At 37.3% G+C, this 20,617-nt stretch overlaps 1 protein-coding gene, 1 long non-coding RNA gene and 1 pseudogene across 3 annotated transcripts; 1 reads left to right on the forward strand and 2 right to left on the reverse strand.

Moving 5' to 3' along the window:
* Window positions 1-374: 374 nt before the first annotated feature.
* LOC133742850 (protein STICHEL) lies at window positions 375-8,135 on the reverse strand. 2 transcript variants are annotated; one of them, XM_062170531.1, is made up of 6 exons: window positions 5,661-8,135; window positions 5,280-5,490; window positions 3,846-4,412; window positions 2,354-3,068; window positions 790-873; window positions 375-683 (listed from the first exon to the last, which is right to left on the reverse strand). In XM_062170531.1, exons 1-6 carry the CDS (start codon window positions 7,689-7,691, stop codon window positions 596-598), a joined length of 3,696 nt encoding a protein of 1,231 aa, XP_062026515.1. In that variant the 5' UTR covers window positions 7,692-8,135; the 3' UTR covers window positions 375-595. The 2 variants fall into 2 exon arrangements, with proteins under 2 accessions (XP_062026515.1, XP_062026513.1); XM_062170529.1 differs by having other exon boundaries at window positions 375-691; window positions 792-873; window positions 5,661-8,132.
* A 2,669-nt stretch (window positions 8,136-10,804) lies between these two features.
* On the reverse strand, window positions 10,805-18,417 carry LOC133742428 (uncharacterized). Its single transcript, XR_009862583.1, has 3 exons — window positions 17,892-18,417; window positions 17,567-17,636; window positions 10,805-11,111 (listed from the first exon to the last, which is right to left on the reverse strand). It is a non-coding gene; the product is annotated as an uncharacterized LOC133742428 (long non-coding RNA).
* A 465-nt stretch (window positions 18,418-18,882) lies between these two features.
* Window positions 18,883-20,298, forward strand: LOC133744582 (pentatricopeptide repeat-containing protein At1g14470-like; annotated as a pseudogene).
* The last annotated feature ends 319 nt before the right edge of the window (window positions 20,299-20,617 follow it).

The following is a 20,617-nucleotide window of genomic DNA, read 5'->3' on the forward strand; positions in this document are numbered from 1 at the left end:
TTTTACCAATAAAAAAAGAAAAAGAAAAAAAAACTCCAACTTTCCTCGTCAACCAAGGCAGTCATGCGAAAGGTTTCACCACATACACAAGACCTAACTGGCTTTCTATCTTGACGGCCAAGTCTTCTCTCTTGTGCTCAAGTCCTGCTCCGCCATCCGCCGCCCAAAACTCAGCACCGCCGTCCATCCCCACGTACGTCACCAAATCATTGCTCCCAAAATTCTTCAACATAGAATATGATCGAGGTTTTAATGTTTTATTGTGTGCTGTGTATGAACAAGATCGAGGTTGGGTATGATTTAAGTTGAGGAATGAAAATTTGCACAACAATCTTCAACAAAGACCAGTGAAATAAATTATGAAAAGGAGCAACTTGAATCCATTCAAGGTTTTACCATTTTATTTGTATTGATCAAATAAAAATTGGATGGACACAGATAAATCAGTTGAATAAGAAAAGGGAAAAACCTTTACATTATCTGTTTCACCCTATCACTGCATCTTTGAAGAATGGCTAAACTGGGAACATAAATACAGGAAAATGTGTAACGAAATGGAACAGTATAGCCAAAACTCCAATCCTAAATCCTCTCTTTATCTTGTCTTCTCTGCTTTCTTCCTTGACTTGCCACACACACCAAACAATGAAAACCGTCTACCTTTGCGTGGTTGAACAGGGGTCCCTTTTACCTGTTTATAGGCACAAATCTTTAGAAGTTGCTCTGAAGTCAAGCTACTTTTCCAATTTTACTAATTTTAAGACAAATATAAAGATGTAATAACTTTTTACCTTTCCTCTTTTACGACGTCTAGTGTTATAACAATGAAAAAATCCACTGCAACCTCCTCTACCTGACCCTGATTCATCGCCCCTATAGAAAAACTAAGAATGAGAATGTGCATACAATGGATATGAATAACTGTGGATGCATGACTACTTGGCATTTAGTAATTACTGTGGATATGAATATATTGCATATAATTTTGCCAATGACAGATTAGAAAAGACAACAAATGAAACAAAAAGAAAAGCCACAAGAGTGCTATCAATTGAAACAACGGTTCTCCTGCACCATACTAAGATTCTGTTTCACTATAGAATCTGATAGTCCGGAATTAAGCACTTGAGTGCCCTACTAAAAACTTTGAGCATGTCTTGTACCGTATTGAATGTTTTCGGAAATTTTTTTAGCACTTCTGATAATGCAAAAGGATTCAGCATCAATAGTGAAAAGAAATTGCCTATAACATGAAGTATCTCTATCATACTGAAGGCTGAATTCGATAAATTTCTACCACCAACAAATAATAAACACAAACTGAACATCACATATATCACTGCTCAAACTCTTACTGTTGACATTAACAACACCACCTCATCTACCAGACCAAAACCATCACTACTATATCGAACGCTTGAATGCCACCACCAGCACTCTTATTATTATGTCACGCCCCTACCAACTCTTATTGACTCCTACCCTTTTAGCACTACCAGTTACAAGAAACCAGCTAACATATACAACCATTGCCACTCTAATTAATGGCTAAAGAACTGTCACCACTAATAACACTGTTGTTACTAACATTGTGTCACCAAACCTATTCAGTAACATCATATCCACTTTCACAATCCATAATTTCTGTTACTAACAATATTGTTGTTACTAACGTCAACATTCATGTTGATCGATTTTAGTAACATTCAAGTTAAGCAATTTCTGCTTGAAACTTCAGTATCCATAATTTAACATTCAATAATACTAGGTGATTTTTTAGTGTTTTAGAATTTCAGTGCTAAATATACAACATATGGTGCTTAATTCTCAGTTGTATTAAACAGGCTCGAACACATTATAATACCCGGATTAAATGCATCACTGAGTCCTAATCTTCTTTCTGCAGCCTAAGAACATGACATTGTCTAGACTAAAATACCCCATTTAGAGCTGTGACATCAAGATGCAGATGGTCAAAAACTTTCCTGGAGACATATCAGCACCGAAATGCTCTTTTCCAGAAATGGAGAGCAACTCTACACATGCACATTCCATTTTCCACTATAAAGGTCTATCTACAGTTAGCAAATTTAGTGACCATATATCTATTTAACCTTGAATAATTAAAAACAGACATTGTTCTATGAACCTCAGAAGATGAAGTGTTTATACTACTACAAAATGCTTATAACAACCTGTGCAAGATAATCACATGACTCACATTAATCAAATCTCAAGGAATCTAGTTTGTCCACCATTAAACTGTTTTTTGTGTTTTCAGCCAAGTAAGGACTAAGGAGTAGAAAAGAATTTTTTAAAGAAACATGGAAATAATCAAGAAATCAATACTCACAGGTGATCTTTGTCGGACTTTCCCTTTTCATGTAGTAAACTCGGGGACATAGGATAATGATCAACCCTTTTACCTATTTGGTCCTGCTGAATGACCTTCCCACTGTTAGCACTCAAGATTTTTACTTCATGGTTTAATCCATCATCCCATTGCTGAGAGGATAATCCCATTGAATTCATCGATTCCATCTGATCTTCGTAATAAATGCCATCCTGAGGCAGGACCTGATTCTTTTCAGGTTTCAAACGACTCAAAGAACCAGGGGTGCCTTTCTCTACAACCTGTAGCCACGCAGTCTCTAACCTTTGGTCGCGAATAATGGATTCTATTCTCTGCATTGGGATCTCCTGTCCGCTCTCTCTTGTATCACTTGTTTGAGCATTGCCATCTGCAACTAAGTCTGATGAATCAGAGGTTGACTTGTGGGTCCCATCCAGAAACAGAGAACAATTGGAATAACCATCTGTGGCATTTGAACCAACTCTTTTCCTTTCCCTGACAAGTTCTGCTATAGTTCCTGCCTGCTTTACACCTTCGAGCAAGTGAACCGGACTTGGACCATTTAGAGAAGCCTCCCCACCTGGCAAGTGGACAATTCTAACCTCTACATTGCGTCTGAGAACTATTTCCATTGAATTTGTGATACTGCTCACAAACCTCTCTGCTCTAGATTTGATACTTCCATCTTCAAATGCAACATAAGCAACCAGAACACCTGAATAAAAATGCCAGTTTAAACAAAAGGAAGAACAGGAAGAATGCACATGCGGGTTTATACTATAAACACACTACACATACATGCATATATATAAAACATTATATATATATATATATATATATATATATATAGAGAGAGAGAGAGAGAGAGAGAGAGAGAGAGAGAGTCCATCATGGGTCTTTAAAGGTATGATTTAGGCTCAATGTCCCCCCTTGTATTCGACGGTTTCATTTATAAAGGCTTGAGGGCAGCCGCACCGGCCCTTGTTTCAAAAAAAAAAAAAAAAAAGGTATGATTTAAGCCATGAACTAAAAGGATGCCCCTTATTCTATGAGACTGCAAAGTATAGCTTAAGCATCATTATAAAAATCACCATTTTACACCCAGTGTCATCATGACATCATATGGTGTTCGTTTACTGAGAACATCTAACAAAGACGTTGTATATGTAGAACGAAAAAAAATCATATCAAGCATGAGTAGCTTCTTTTCTTCGTTTTCATTTTTCGCCCTCCTTTCATGTTTGTACATCCTCCTCCAGTGAGAAAACAATACACCATGTATCACTATGGCATATAAAACTATCAGTGATATGAGCGTAAATGGAAACAACTATAAACTATAATTTTCTAGTCAAGAATACTAATTAGTCATTGCAAGAACGACTTTAAACTTTACAAATAACTGAAGCAACTTCCGACTACAAAAAGGTGAATAAGGTCTTTGTGCATATGCAAAAATAAACAAAAGTGAATGAAAAGCTTAAGAGCTTACCTTCAGCTTCAGATATAGACACTAGCTTTCCATGAGAATGTAGTAGCTGCCTCAATGTCTTTGAATGACACTTCTCAATACACTGTGCCCATACATCATTTAACTTTTCAGAGTTTACACATCTAAGGCTCATATTTCCAGCCATAACATTTCCACACAAGGGAATTGAGGCTCCACTATCCACGAACTGATCATGTGAGGGCTTGGTATTCACACCGAAACCATAATTTCTTGACAACAAATCTCCCTGATGGTTGGAATTGTCATTTGGTGCTCTTTGTACAGAAGCTTGTTGAGTTGATTTTTGTAGTATATAGTGACCATCTAACTTCTGTTTGTAAGTGGCTGCTTCTCTTGAAGTTGAAGCACTTGAAGAATCATCCTCAGTTGTCTTGCAGCTATGCCTCCTGCTGCATGAGTGACTAAGGTCTGGAGAAGGCACTGAACCAAGCTGCAACAGAGTCGCTGTAAACCATGTTGAGCGCTCACTTGAAACCCTAAGCTGTTTTTCAGCCTCCGAAAGAATCTTCAGAGCATGTTTTAATCTCTCCAATTCTGCTTCAGTCACTGAAGTAAAACAATCACCATAATTGGAAATTTGAATAAAAAAATAAACCAAAACAAAAAGATTATAACATCTTTACTGGACTAAACATCATCTACACCGACAAAATAGCCAAAATAAAATAAAATAGAATAACATATGAAATTATGGAGCAACAGTTACTCTAAAAATAAAATACAATCAGTAGAGTATTTTTTGTCCCCAGGATTATTAACGTAAATGACTACTCTAAGATATACACCTGTCGTGATCTAGACGGGTGAGTATTTCAAGAGAAGAATTTGAGAGAACCAGAAGTATGCCAACAGATGAAACATTACCATCTAAGCAAAGAAAATAACAACACAAGACCTATGTATTAGATATATAACCTTTTCTTAAACAAACCTACCAATCTTAAACTAACAGGAAAATTTAAAATTATTTGTACCACGGAATCTCTTGTAGAGGTGAGAAACTATGCGCAAGTGGATGACACGATAGATCCCTACCCATTCAATACAATGATTCTCCATACAAGATTCCAACACTTGGTTCTTTATTATGGCTAGATTCCTAAATTTGGATTGGGTCAAGGAGATCACCAGTACTACCCAGGAAATACTTGAATCTATTCTAGGGAAGCAGATGGATAGATCATGGAACCAACCACATACAGGAATCTTGCAAATTGCAGCATAATGCTTCTCAGTACTTATAATATCATTTCTCCAACGGGCCATGTTGTACATCTTATCATGTTTGATTGAATCCATTGGTCTTACCAATATTGATCTATATACTTATTCGTCATGTAGTTATTAATCATTAACATTTGTAAAATAGAATGAACAACTTTATTGCATCAAAAGTTAAGGGGACACACTCACAGTTCCGAGCGCCATAGTCATGTTTGACATCATTAGTACTGTTGGTTCCCGCAATGATGTCCATAATTAAGCTGGCCAACTGAGACATCAAAACCATGGGATCAACCCCGGAGTCCATCAAATCTCTGGCCCTTTTCACTGTTTCTGCAGTGTCCGATGACATTGCTAACTCCAAAAGATCTAGTAACTTGTCATCGGAAACAACTCCCACCTGCAAAAGATAAAGTAGTTGATAAGTTCGAACATATCCAACATAATACTAGACTAAGAAATCAGTGTTTTTTGTATTTTCTTTGATAATAGTGCCATGAACTCGCATTAGTATGCTAAACTCATACTGAATTAGACCATGTCAGGAAATGATAGCCAGAGAAAACTCACGAGTTCATTCACAAGAGATGTTGAAATTCTTTTCCCCAGCAAACTCAACTGGTCCAACATAGTTTCTGCATCTCGAAGTGAACCATCTGCATTCAAAGCAATCAAATCTAATGCATCTGGTCCAACATCTAGGTTCTCTTCAACAGCAATTTTCCTCAACCTGGCCACAATCTCACTATCCTTAATTTTGTTGAAGAGATATTTCTGACACCGAGATTGTATGGTACGAGGAACATTATCCAAATCAGTTGTAATGAATATGAAGACAACTCGCTGCGGTGGTTCTTCCAAATATTTAAGAAATGCCAACCATGTCTTAGAAGGCAATAAGTGACACTCATCAATTACAAAAACCTTATACCTTGATGATGCTGATGAGGGAGCCACAGATAGAGTTTTCAATAGGTACCTGACTTTATCAATTCCTTTCTTATTGGTACCATCAACTTCCAATAGATCCTTATTCTTACCAGACATAAAATCAGTGCACTCCCTGCAGTAGCCACAGGGTTTAGTTTCATCAGGAGCTAGGCAATTCAAGGAAGCAGCAAAAATTCTAGCTGTTGACGTTTTTCCAGTTCCACGGGGTCCCTGGAAAAGATAAACGGGAGCAATCCTACACCTATCAATAGCATTTATAAGTGATTGCACCACAATATTCTGGCCAATCAATTCACGAAAGAACATCGGCTTGTACTTCTGGCTAAAACTTCTAACACTATCTGGAGTGCTTTCCTCTTCCCCCACTCCACTCAGAGCTACAATCTCCAAGCCTTCTTGACTTCGGCAGCTTGACCATCTCCGTCCATCCAATCTACTCAAAGCTTCCAAATCAAGTTCCCCAAAGTTTGTGGAGAGTTCGTCATCACTCCTCCCAGTTCCTATGGATGACCCTCCTCTACCATCACCACTATTGTTTAGCAATGGCAGAACACCTTGCGCACTTCTAGATGCAATTCTCCGCTTATTGGAACCTGACGACGACCCCCGTCGTCTAGGATAAACATTTTGACTTCCACACAAAAGGACACTTCCTTTTCTCCTTATAGTATCAGAAAGCGAAGGGGAGCAACAGCTTCCATACATGCCTCTGTGCTTTGGGGTCTTTTTGGACCAATAACAAGGAATCCCACATCCTTTGCTACCCGGAATATCCAAATGGTCCTCAACCTCATCATCCCCATCATTCATTGAAGTCGCAGTTCCATCCCAAGATCCAACAGTACTTGGATTCCGAACACCATACCTATTATAAGAACTAGTCGACAATGCAGGAGTGCTATAGCAATAAGAAGAGTCCTCTGCTCTACTATCATTTCTCCTAACATTAGTGGAGGCCGGAGGCCAATGCTTGTGCCTAAGCTTCAAGAGCAATGGGGAAGCCCCTCTAATGTGCCTCAGATCCTCAGAATTAGAGTAATCCTCAGTGTCATCGGATTGCTCATCCCGGCCTCCCTTTCTTAAGTTCCTACCAAGAATCAACTCTTTCTGCTGATGTTTGGACAAAACATGAGAATGGGACTCGATTTTCTTACTTGCTTTCTTACCATTACCATTACCATCTTTGAGCGGCGGTAGAAGATTCGGATATCTGCGCCGGAGCATCATCAACGACCGGCTCTGGCCACCACCACCGGCGTCACTCCTGGAATCTCCGTGGCTCAAGCTGTCATCCACACTCAATGCCGCAACAGAAGAAGCTTCATCCTCATCTTCAACACCATAATCATCCTCCTCCTCCTCCTCCTCCTCTTCGTAGTCATCATTTCTCGACGATTTGGAAGAGCCCTTCCAGTTGTACAGGAACACCTTCTTGTTGTCGCCGCCGCCGCCGCCGCCATTGTTGGTATTGTGGGAAGTGGAACAAGTAGAAGGAACCCCCGCCGCAGATCTAGAGGAAGCCAAAGGAGAGCGCCAAGAAGAAGTGGTCCCCGGATCGCGGAGAACGCGGGCGGCCTTTCGAATCTGGGTGAGCTCTTTCTTCAAGTGGAGTTGGCTTGGATCAGACACCCCCATTGCTGCTACTGACATCTCTTATATACACCTCATTCCACCACCACCACCAATCCCACACAAACAAACGATTATAAAGATGACCGATTTTCAACTGAAAAAAAGTACCCTTTAATCTGAACTTGCAAAAGCAGCTAAAAAAGCAGCAAATGTAGCATCTTTAGAGAAGAACAGAAAGCAAAGCAAGCAAAGAGAGTCACTTTGCAGATCTGGGTGGTTTCATTTACAGTTGACAGAGTGAATGAGAGCTTTTCTGGGTCTGATTCAGAGCTCAAATCATCTCTCTCTCTCTGAACAATGGGAACAATAAATGAGATGGGAAAAATAAAGAGCTAAATCTGCCTCTAATTGCTTTCTATGTCTTCCCTTGCCTTTTTTTTTTTTTTTTTTTTTTTATCCTGGGTAAATGGACAAAATGCTTTCTATGTTTGGTCAGACCTCTCACTGTCTCCCACACACTTTTGTTTATCTGGTTTTTTGGGTTTTTGTGTTTAGGGTTTTTGGATTTTAAGTTGGCGCCTCCCAGATGAAATCTTAAATTTGTAGACCAAATTTGCATCTGAGGTCACTCTCTCTGTGTCTGAAATGTGAAGAGGACTGTCTTGTCGTATTCTGTTCTAAGTCTGAGATTTTTATATATTTGTAAAAACTAAATGGAAGTAAATAGAGAATCATTTTGTGATCCTGAAAAAAGAAAACCGCGAAGTACAAGATCCATCGTCACCTTATATTTTAGGAAACTTGTTGAGTGAGTGGTGTCCTTTGATTTTGTACATGTCCAGTTTCAGCATTCATCTATTTAGCTGTCAATTTATTTTATTGCAGAGTATTAATTTTTTTTATCTGATATTTAATTATTTGATTCATATGATCGGTTTGGTTAGATTTCACTTAACTTTTTTCTTTAAATTTTGATTTTGAATCTATCCTTTTAATTGGTACATTTAAATCATAATCTGAGCACAAGGAGGGTTAAGCGTTAGCCACATGAAGGGCATCTTTAGCTAGAGGTACAAGAATCTACCGATTTTTAAAATTATTTATATATACTTTGATTTTCTATTTTTGTACCAATTTTACAAATGGGCCGTAACCACTTACCCAATTTTAACCTAAAAATTGTCCACTTACTCCACTAAGAGTTTTTTACTCCCATTTACCCAATTTAAACGCAAGTGACATTTTTACCCTCAATCTAATTAATAAACTACAAACTTATCTCTCTCTCACCTCATATCAGACTCTCTCTCTCTCTCTTCCCACCTGCCCTCCCCTCTCCGATCTCTTTCTGACGAGGACAGAGATCTTGCTCGGACCCGTAAACAGCAGCAATCTTGGTGGTGATGACGACGACGTGAGAAGCGAGCACTCGTCTTGGCGTACTCGAGCCAGAGAACTAAGTCGGTGTATTCCAGCGGGATTCGGATCTTGGCCAGGTCCTGCTTCAATTCCCCTCGACCCTTCCTCGATCATGATTTAATCCGGCATCATGATGTTGGATGACATGGCGGCGACGACGTCCACGCAGGCGGCATCATGATCGGCCGGTCACCACGTCTTCTCACCTCCGTCTAATTCAAACCGGAATTGAATACCATTTTGGGTTCGATGGGATTTGAAAGTGAAACCCAGATTCTATATTCAGACTTTGTTTTTTGTTTTTTTTTTGTCTTTTTTTTTCTTCGCTCTATTTATTGACCAAAACTTGTCTTCGATGACCGGATTCTGCTTTGGTTTTGGAGAAACCGGGCAGACGGCAATGGGCAAGGCCTCTTTTTTTTTTTTTTTTTTCGTAACATAGGGGCAAGGCCCAAAAGGACAAAAAAGAAATTGAGCATTAATATCTAATAAATGAAATTAGATTTTTGATGATTGATTGGGGAATTGAAGGGACTTGTTTCAGAGAAGACGGGGCTGGAGCTGGAGGAGCAGAAGCTGTTGTCTAGGGGCAATAATAAGATTATTGGGAGGTAATAATAATATTACTGGGGGGCAATAAAATATTTATTAGGGCAATAATAAGATTATTGGGGTGCAATAATAAGATTATTTATTTGGATAAACCTAAAAAAACATTCAAAATTAAAAACATCTTCATTTTTCACTAATTATTGATCCCCAATGAACTTGTTATTGGGGGGCAATAATATGTTTATCGGAGACCAATAATATGGTTACTGGGTATTATTAGGAGGCAATAAATTCAGACGTCGGATTCCGGTCACCGATCGCCGGATTCGGGTCACCAGAGTCCGCAGCCGGCCACTGGTCACCAGAGTCCAGCAAGGTCTCCGATGACTTCTCTCTCTAAGTGACAAAGAAGGAGAGGGCAAAAATGTCCCAAAAATAAATAAAAATGAATAAAAAATAATTAATTGGGTATTAGGGAAATGATCTCTTAGAGTGTTTGGGCAAATGGGCAATCTCTTAGAGTGTTTGGGTAAGTGGGCAATTTTTATCCTAAAATTGTGTAAATGGTCATTATCCCATTTCACAAAATAAGTGTTCTCCAATTAATTCATGTCTCAAATAAGGTTTTCATAGCACTGTGTAGTTGGTATGTGGGTTGATGGTCTCATCTCAGCTCTCAAGTCACTAGGTTAGGCTCATCAAATAGTTGAACACTCTCGTACAATAATGGTAAACTATAAGAACATAAAAATCGAGTACATACATCAGTAACGTAGCTTAATCCAATGCAATGATCGAATTGGCCTACTAAATTTTCATGGTAACTTATCTCAAGATTATTTGAATGATTTTTTACTTTTTGTAGTGAGATATTTTTCTTTCCTCATAAAGGGAAATATTTTTCCTTCAATAAAAGAAAAATATTTTTCTTTCTTTGCAAATACAAGATCTTTTATTACTGTTTCTTATTAATGCACAAGATCATCATCACATAAATATTACATCTTATTAATACATAGATTACACTTCATACCTGCGAGCTTAGCTAGCTTGGGTGGATTTACACAACACTAATATTGGTGTAGTGGGAAGAAGCAAGGCTGTACTAATTTGCAATTGAGAAAATTTCAGAACCAACTCAAAAAAAATCCCAAATCTGCCAAAACAACACAACCCAACTAAAAAACTCCCCAATCGACAATGAATCAACCATCAAAACCAAAACAATGAGTTGCCACCACTACTGTAAAACAAATAGAGTAGTTAGTGTAACAATTTTTACTAGTTGGTGTGTATGTTTGAATACATAAGTTTAGTGAAGTCCATTGTTATTAGTCAGAACGCTCTATTAATGCTTAGAATATGGAATTTTTGGCATCGTGTACCCCCAAATATATTCTAGAGTTTCATAAATCAAAACTTGGAGACTTAAGCCGAAAATTTATAATTATGTTAACGTTGTTATCTCCTTTTTCTTCTTTTGTTTCTGCATGTGTGGCATCTTGCAACGTTTGGCCTCTTTGTCCTCTACAAAAGAATTAAAAATGAAATAAATGTTAAGCCTCTTACAACGAACCCAAGTTATTAGGTAGATTTGTGGTTGCAAGTTTAGGTTGATGTCAATTCATATTCATGCTTTCTTCAAGTCCTAGTCCAAGACTCCAAATCAACAAGGACATTCTTGGTTCGTCTGCATCTACTTGGAGAATAACCCCCAATATGAATTGTCTATTAATTATTCTCAAAAGCACAAAATAGTATGTCCTATTGTAAACATCAACAGACCATGGATGAGACAATAAAGTAGATCCAAGATAGGAGGATAAGAATTGAACATCAATATCTTAAAGTAACCTAACAATGGAGTTGGAATTGGAGACCCTGATGTTATGTTAGTTAAAATATTGGTTCTCCTTTATGTCTGTGATCATGAGCTTAAACCAACCTATCTTGGTATTTCATCATTAATATGTACCAACCTTTTCTTTTTGACTAGATTGATTGATTGAGTGATATTTGAACTCAAACACTTCAATCACAAAATGAAAACCACCTAAGTTATAAGCTAGTCACTATCGTCAAGACTCATTTATCCAATGATCATGAGTAATATCTCTGTTAAGAAATGAATACTCAAATATTTATGAATATCTCCTTTGTTCAAGAATTAAGATAAAGCTAATGTGATACTTGATTTTTTTGTCAGATTAGGTCAATTGTCACTATGTGATATTTTTCGAATGTTGCATAGTGTATTAATGATAAGCATGCTATTCATTTATTTATGTTTAACTCTTTATTCAAGGTCAATTAATACTATTTGGTCTAGAAGAAAAAGAAGATTTTTTAATTTGATATTAAATATGTATATAGCACAATTATCGTCACTGCCAATACTATTATGCCGATTCTATTGGTGCCAAATTTTTATGCCAATAACATACAACACACATAATCTTTACTTAACTTGTTTAAGCATTCAACATAGTCCCAAAAATGTAAAATCATTGACAGCATCAAATCATTTTTTAACCACTAAAAGAAGAAATAATATAAGAAGACGCCACCATGAGAAGCATCGTTAAGTATTTCAATCAACTATTTTCCATCATGATCATATAAAAAATCCACCATTTTCAATCATAATAGATCTTCATTAATACCTTGAACACTATTTTCAACATTAACTCTGAATTCGGTCTCACTCTGACACTGATTATCTTCTTCATTAATCTCTCGGCAAAACACTGTCATAAAAAAATCATATAATATGAATTAATTTATATAAACATGCATAAATACCAATGTTTAACAAAGCATAAATACAAAGTTGTCATGCAACCAATTAACCTACGCTTAGGAAAGTAAATCCTCATCACAAACTATGTGACGCAGCCTCTTCAGAATTCTAGCAAACCTTAGCCGTCATGGCTGGGAATCCAAGCAACGCCGGTCGGCGCCCACCCCAAGCGAAATCTTGTCCTCCTCTCGCTGCCTCCTCGCGGTGACCCAACATCGATCTTAGTCGACGAGCTCCCAACCAGACTACCTCTCCACAATTTCTGGGGAAAGGGATAGTTTTGCAATTGCCGGACTCTCACGCTGGAGGAAATTAACGAGGGAGAATTTCAGTCAGGATTCTGATTGAATCCAACCAAATAGAGCGTGGCTCAAGGCCGGTGATGGGTTGCCAGGGTTGGCGACGATTGGGTCACACTGGACAGGAAATCGTGGTGGCTGGCATCTCGTAAGTGCAGCAGCGATTTCGACCATGAAAGGGATCGGCTTGATGCCGGATGTGGTTTGGCGCAGTAGAGGCTCCCACTACCATATAACGGCGATTGGAGGCATTCGGTCTCAAGGAGCGGCAAAGATGCAATCTGGGTGCTTCTTTCCTGTACTGGCGATGGTGGCGGAGGCGGCAACGGCGACGTTGACGACGACGTTGACCGGCGCAAAGAAGGAAGAGTCCAGTTTGGGTTGGGTGCCCAGATCAGTCAAGTGACCCAAGTCACTTTGGAGGCCCAATTGTGTTAGGGTGTCCAATTTCTTTAGGTGCCCAAACAAAATTGATTGCAAAAACTAAATTCAAATTTGAAGCTCAAAGTTTTGGGATCTGTTTCTATGGGGTTTCGAATTTGGGATCCAGGAGGCTAGACCCAACCAAACCTCCTCACCTTAACTTGGATGGCAAGGAGAGATTTTAGTTTTTTGTTGAACTATGCCTATGTACTATGTTCTAGATTTTTCATAGTTATAGGCTTGCTTTCATTTGTGAGCACTGATTGTCTAATGAGTGGTGCTAGCATGCCACGTCCTAGACTTGCCCATAGATGGCAAGAGAAGGTATGTATCTGAGCCATTCTGGCTTGATTAAAAAAAAAAATGTTTAACAAAGCATAAAAGCTATACATACTTCTTTTCAATCTCTTTGATTTAACATGATTGCATTCAGTTTTTCCTTGATTAATTCTCTTAGCAATAGATCGTTTTAACAACCTTTTTTTTTTTCCTTTGTTGGCATCCTTAGTTGCTATTCCTGCAACTCCACATATAATTGAATTAACATTTTAAACTAACATGCTCACGTATAATAATGTACCATTGAACTTATACGCTCAAAGCAAGCATATAATTTAACCCTATAAGATATCATTGTTAGTACGCAGTAAATAGGGATCGTTCTAATCCGGGGATTGAGGGTACATCTATCATTGTAAGACAAATAAAGAATTAAAATAAAACAAAATATAATATTTACAAGTAACGAAATTAAGGGGGGTTTTTAAGAATTGGTTTCCGAAAATTAAGAGAAACAAAATAAAGAAACTATACAAACACAAGTACAATAATGAAACATAAGAAACAAAGATCAAAACCAATTCTATAATCAAATTCGATTCAACCCTACAGTTGTTCTTCCAAGTCATGAGAAAGAAATTGATCATGTGAAATATTCGAAGCAAATGATTTCTCATATTTTACTTTCCTTTACTAATTAATCTAAGTGAAAGCACCTAGATCAATCCTATTAAACATGCAATCAAAGTCTAGAAAACTAGCTAATCTAAACATGTTCAACGCAAAGCACATAGAGAAAGGTTATCAACTTAAGTGCACAACCTAGTATGAAAAAGTTCATCTATTTGCAATCCTTTTCAATTAAATTCGACTTTTGTCCAAAGTCTTTACTACTTTTGATTCAAGTTTACAAAACTATTAGGTGAATCATAAACTTAAACCTAGCATCAATTATACATAAACCCTAAAAGTTTCGAACCATTTAAGACAAACATATAAAAGATATCAATCAAGCAAATTTAATTGAACAATCTCACATAAGCAACTATAGAATCACAATCATAGGAATCAAAAATATCATTCAATCATAAGAATTTGGATTTAAACTTTGTTCAAACATTGTTGTCAACTAGAAACAATTCCAACGAAAATCAAACAAGGTTACAAAGAAAGAGGGCGAATTACACCGTGAGATGGAGATGGGGATGGAGGTGTTGACGTTGGAATCTTGAATCTTGGAAGCAAGTCTTCAAGGTGGATGGTGGATGATGATGCTCACGACTCCTTCTTCTCTTCTTCTTCCTTGCTTGAAAACCGTGGATTGCACTAGAGGATGGAGAGAGCTTTGACGTTTATTGTGAATTTTCTGAATGGGAGGAAGTCTTTTTGACGTCCAAGAGGGGGAGTATATATAGGGGCACGGCAAAGGCTCTCCAAGCTTCTTGATTCTTCCATTATTTTCCAAGGAATTATCAGAAAATGCCACATAATTCCAACCAATCGAAAATTGCCATGTAAGCCCTATTGTGTTGTCCAACCAATCAAAACTCTCCAAAATAAGTATAAATCCCTTGATATATATTATTTCCGAAATATCTAGAGATTTTATCTGATTTTCTTCACCAATTTCGGCCATAATATCCTTAGAGAAAATAGGGAACGAACCTAGACTTGTTTTGAGCATTTTCTTGTTGTCCACACTTCTTCTTTCCTTAAAACTCTCCCTAGAATATCTCCAAGCGTAATCTTTTAGTTTCTTCTTGATTTTCACGCCATCTCCTTCTTTTCCTCTTGGCTTTTCACGGAAAACACATAACTCATCCCAAAAATATCTCTTTGTGCGTCACAAAACCCTAGATCACTTGGGCTTTTATCCATTTTGCCGAAATCCACAATAGTCTAGAAGGATCTTGGGCCACCTTGCGTCATCTTCAAGCCTTGGTGCCTCTAACATCATTTCCCTTTAATATTTTGATCATGCTTCTTGGTTGACGTAGGAGTCATGCTTAGTCAAAGTTTCCTCTTCCGAACAGGATTTCCTGGTTGAAACAGGAAAACTTCATAACTTCATTTCAGCTCATGTATGTAGCCCTTTGTGTCTTGTCTTCACTCCCTCTCAATGTTCTCTAGCTCCTCTTTCCACTTTTGAGCTCATTTCAGCTCGTTTATTCCAATGACCTAAAAATAGAAACTATTACTAAAAGTAGAAACTTTCTAAAAACAAGAAATGGAAACTTTCCTAAACTAAAATGGAAACTTTCTAAAAATGGGAAATAGAAACTTTCCCAAACTAAAAGGATTTATTTAAGGAAATAACTAAGTAAATATGAGGAAATAACAATTAAAATGTCGCATTAAAATGCTCATATCATGAACTTATCAAACACCACATACTACTAAAATAACATATTCATAATCAACTATATCCAAGCAAATTTGCTGCTAAATAGATTCACAATTACAGCTTTTTTTACGCATATTAAATTTTTTCCATAAATTTGTATCAACTGTAAAGTCAATCTTTTCAAGCTTGCAACATGTATAATAAGAACAATAGATGAACGTCAGCTATGCTATGTTATAATTTATGTCTCTGAGCAAATCATTTTTAAAATTTTCACAAAGCAAAAGAAATGTATAACTGGAATTGTACATAAAGACCAAAAATCAGCTATGCTACTAACTAAACTGGAAAACATAGGGACCCGGAGCCGCATAACTTGATTGTATTGTTTTGATTTCGGAAATATTGGGCATGGTGTTGAGATTATCTATGAGGACTCTCACATTGTCGCCTACTTCATCATTTGGATGGGATGTCTCTTGTTTGCCATATATTCGGCAAACCGACTGGCTAAGATAGAAGGTGGCATGGCGCATAAGGAGCAATTTGTTGTTTACCTAAGATGATTCCCATTTTTTCTTATTCAGGTGCTCCATTATTGGGGAGTACATTAGGGATTTTTTGTGACTTCTTTGAAGGTCGTTCTTAAAGTGAGTGGTGCGGTTTTAGGATGGTGGGTGGTGGGAGTTCTTCACAAATACAAGAATGCTTTCAGGGATGCATTCAGTGCGTATCTTTGCCCTCAGCGTCAGCCTCTTCATGAATGTTGATAGGTAACTTTATCTTTTTCACTTATTTTGGTCTAGAATTAATGGCAGTTTTACTTTTATCAAAGTTAGGTTTCTGTTTTATCTCTTTCATATGGCTACTTATTTACTTTCATCAAATTTGTGGATATGTACTGCTGCAATTGTCACTATGTGGTTTTGTTTGCTATTGTTATGGCACCACATGTCTGGTTGAAGTGAAACAATTTTGAAACGACAAAAGTTATTTCTTTCAATATTTGATTATTTAGTATGAGATAAGCTGGTCGGAAATGAATCACAGGTAGTCCATTTCAATTTTAAGAGAGTAGTTGGTCAGCAAGCTAAATAGATATATTACCTAGTTAGGTCTAAAGAATACGCTTTCTATACATAATGTCTAATGGAGTAGTCCTGTCTTTATAATATATAGATATATTGAGAACAATTCTCAAAAGCAAATCGACAAATGAAACATGGAAGAAACAACTATTAACACTTAACAAACAGATATAGCTAGTATCATACAATATTAAGAATATTGTAATTATAAACTAAGGACAAACTGCATAAAAACATATCCCACAAAAAACAAAGAAAAAAAAAAGTCTCTGAAAATGATCTGATGTGAAAAAAAAAAAACAAATTCATTTGAATTCAAAAAGAAAAGCAATGTTAATAATCTAATAGTCTAGCTGGCGGTGATAGCACATAAACAAAATGAATTAACCTTACCACAGTACTTCCAGACCTTATTAATCTAAATTAAATATATACAAATCCAACATTCACATGACAGCCTAAAGGTATGAAGTATAGACAACAGAGATACAATTTTCGATAACGGATTATATATGTAAAGTAAATTTTCTATATTAATACTTCAATCAATGATGATCAAAGTAATAACAGAAAACTAAATCAGAGTCACCATTATTTTGAGTTGACAAATGAATCATTATATCAAGTTAAAGATATTCAAATCATTATAAGTGGAATCAATCACTATTAAGATAAAGTTACAAAACTTAAAAAATCAATACTAACTTGCGTTTTGGAAGGTAACCGAGAGTGGAAATGTTACTCTGTACCTTTTTAGATTCAAAGTGGTGTGTCCTCTTTTGTTTTCTTCTTCGGCTCAACTTCGATAGAGATCTAATCCTTAAACCACAAATTATGCAAAAATTTTGTCAAAAATCCTATCATTCAAATACAACGATCACCAAATAACAACCAAAAATCAAAACCTCAACAAAAACCACCCATTGAAAGCCACATAACAACACCCAAACACATGGAAACCAAAATCAATACCCATAGAAACCAACATCAATTAAAACCCAAGCACAACAAAAATCACCCATTCAAAACCACAAAACCATACATATCAATAGAACACCATCTCCCATTACACACCTCTTTCCTTCTTCTTTTGATTTCAAGAACGCAAGATCTACTATCGCAAGACTTCCTATCGCCTTCGTCTCTCCGGTCTTTCTTTCAATCACAACAACCACCCAATATCTCCTATGTTCTTCGCGTTTCCAACATGTTTTTCTCCTATGTTTTTGAGATAGATCTCAAAATAAAAACACCCAGAAGAAACTTATAGAAGGTTACCGAAACGTGGCAACCCGTAATTTTATGAAAAAAAGAAGGGCAAAAGAGTCATTTACTTCGGCCTCGAATGAACAGTGCGACGCCAATGAACAGTTGACGCCCTTTAGATGTATGTATCAACAAAAATCACCCATTCAAAACCACAAAACCATACATATCAATAGAACACCATCTCCCATTACACACCTCTTTCCTTCTTCTTTTGATTTCAAGAACGCAAGATCTACTATCGCAAGACTTCCTATCGCATTCGTCTCTCTGGTCTTTCTTTCAATCACAACAACCACCCAATATCTCCTATGTTCTTCGCGTTTCCAACATGTTTTTCTCCTATGTTTATGAGATAGATCTCAAAATAAAAACACCCAGAAGAAACTTATAGAAGGTTACCGAAACGTGGCAACCCGTAATTTTATGAAAAAAAAAAGAAGGGCAAAAGAGTCATTTACTTCGGCCTCGAATAAACAATGTGACGCGAATGAATAGTGCGACACCAATGAACGGTTGACGCCCTTTAGATGTATGTATAAATATTACTTCAGTTCGTATTTGAGAGCCAAGTAATTTTTGTATAAAGGATGTACGGTTTACATGTCATCTAAGATCTGTGTCGAGCTGGTTTTTTATATTTTTGAATCACTTAAGCATATAAATAATAAATTATGAATTCTTAATTTTTTTTATTTTTGGTTTCAGAGTGGGTGCTTTCTGTGCTCGGCCCTATAGTGTAAATAGCTGCATAGTGACTATATATCAAATGGAAGGTTTGGAAAAGCAAGAGCCCTTTCCTAGTATTCTCATCTCTTGTTTGGTCACACAAGGTTGAATTGAGAATGGTGATTTAGCAAGCTCAATCCATTTTGGACTTTGGGCATATATATATATATATATATATATATATATATATATATATATATATGTCACTCGTACAGTTGGATAGCTTACTATGCAAAATAAGCAACGTGAGTCAGTTAAGGCAGCTCCATGCCCACCTCATTCAAAATTCCCTCCACCACCAAAACCAATGGGTGTCATTGCTCATCAACCAATGCACGCGCCTCCGTGCACCGCCTCCCTATACCCGTCTCATCTTCGACTCTACGCCTCGCCCCAACATCCATGTCTTCACCTCCATGCTCAAATATTACGCCCCTTTGGGCAATGTTTGCTCTAATCAAGTTGTTTCACTATATCAACTAATGCAGCGTTGTGAGGACGTATGTCTTGGTACTTTTGTGTACCCAGTTTTGATCAAATCGTCCGGCAGTGCCGGCATTGCGTTCCACGCGCATGTGGTGAAGTTGGGTCTTGGTTCTGATCATTATGTTCGCAATGCCATCATGAGTGTGTATTCGAAATATGGGCCGGTTGAGCATGCCCGAGACGTGTTCGATGAAATGCCTGAGAGGAGTCTTGTGGATTGGAACAACATGATTTCTGGGTATTGGAAGTGGGGGAATAAAGTTGAAGCGTGTAAACTGTTTGATATGATGCCTGAGAAGAGTGTTGTTACTTGGACTGCTATGGTTACCGGGTACGCTAGGATGAAGGATTTGGAGAATGCAAGAAGGTGTTTTGATAATATTCTGGAGAAAAATGTGGTGTCGTGGAATGCAATGCTCTCGGCTTATGCTCAGAATGGATCTCCAGAGGAGGCTTTGAGATTGTTTGATGGCATGATGGATTCTGGAGATAAACCAAATGAAACTACATGGGCAATTGTCATTTCAGCGTGTTCGTCATGTGGTAATAGTTCCATTGCAGATTCGTTTATCCAAAAGCTCAACCAGAAGCGGATGCATTTAAGTTATTTTGGCAAAACAGCGATGCTTGATATGTATGCAAAGCGTGGGAGCATCAAGAATGCTAGAGAAGTTTTTGATGAATTGGGGGTGTACAAGAGCTCTGGGACATGGAATGCCATGATATCAGCATATGCAAGAGTTGGGAATTTGTCTTCAGCTAGAAAGCTTTTTGATAAGATGCTGAAAAGAGATGTTGTCTCATGGAACTCGATGATTTCTGGTTATGCTCAGAACGGACAGTCTGCTCTTGCAATTGATCTCTTTAAAGATATGAGTCATATGACTGCTGTTGATGCCACAAAACCAATGAAGTCACTCTGGTTAGTGTCATCTCAGCATATGGGCATCTTGGGGGAGAAATTTTTCTATGCTCCCGTCACACCACGTCAATCGTGTGACGCCCCAACCAAATTTTGACACGTGTTCTTTTTTACACAATTAAAACTCCTTAACTTAACACCGTTAAGTATTATGAGGAAAGAGATTGATATGCAGCTTGTTATCTCTTTTTGACTCTCTATCAAACTCATCAACTGTAACAAACCCAGATTTAAACACCATGTTTTTCTATTTCAATCTTTTTCTTCTTCTTCTTCTTCCCCTTAATTTTATTTCTATGAAATTACCATCATCTTTGAGACAAATTTCCACTAAATTCTTAAATCAGAAAACCTAATACTTTTATGCGAAAGATTTTACATACCCTTGTTTTTCCTG

The sequence above is a fragment of the Rosa rugosa genome, chromosome 4 (genome assembly GCF_958449725.1).
Source record: "Rosa rugosa chromosome 4, drRosRugo1.1, whole genome shotgun sequence".
Lineage (NCBI taxonomy): Eukaryota > Viridiplantae > Streptophyta > Magnoliopsida > Rosales > Rosaceae > Rosa > Rosa rugosa.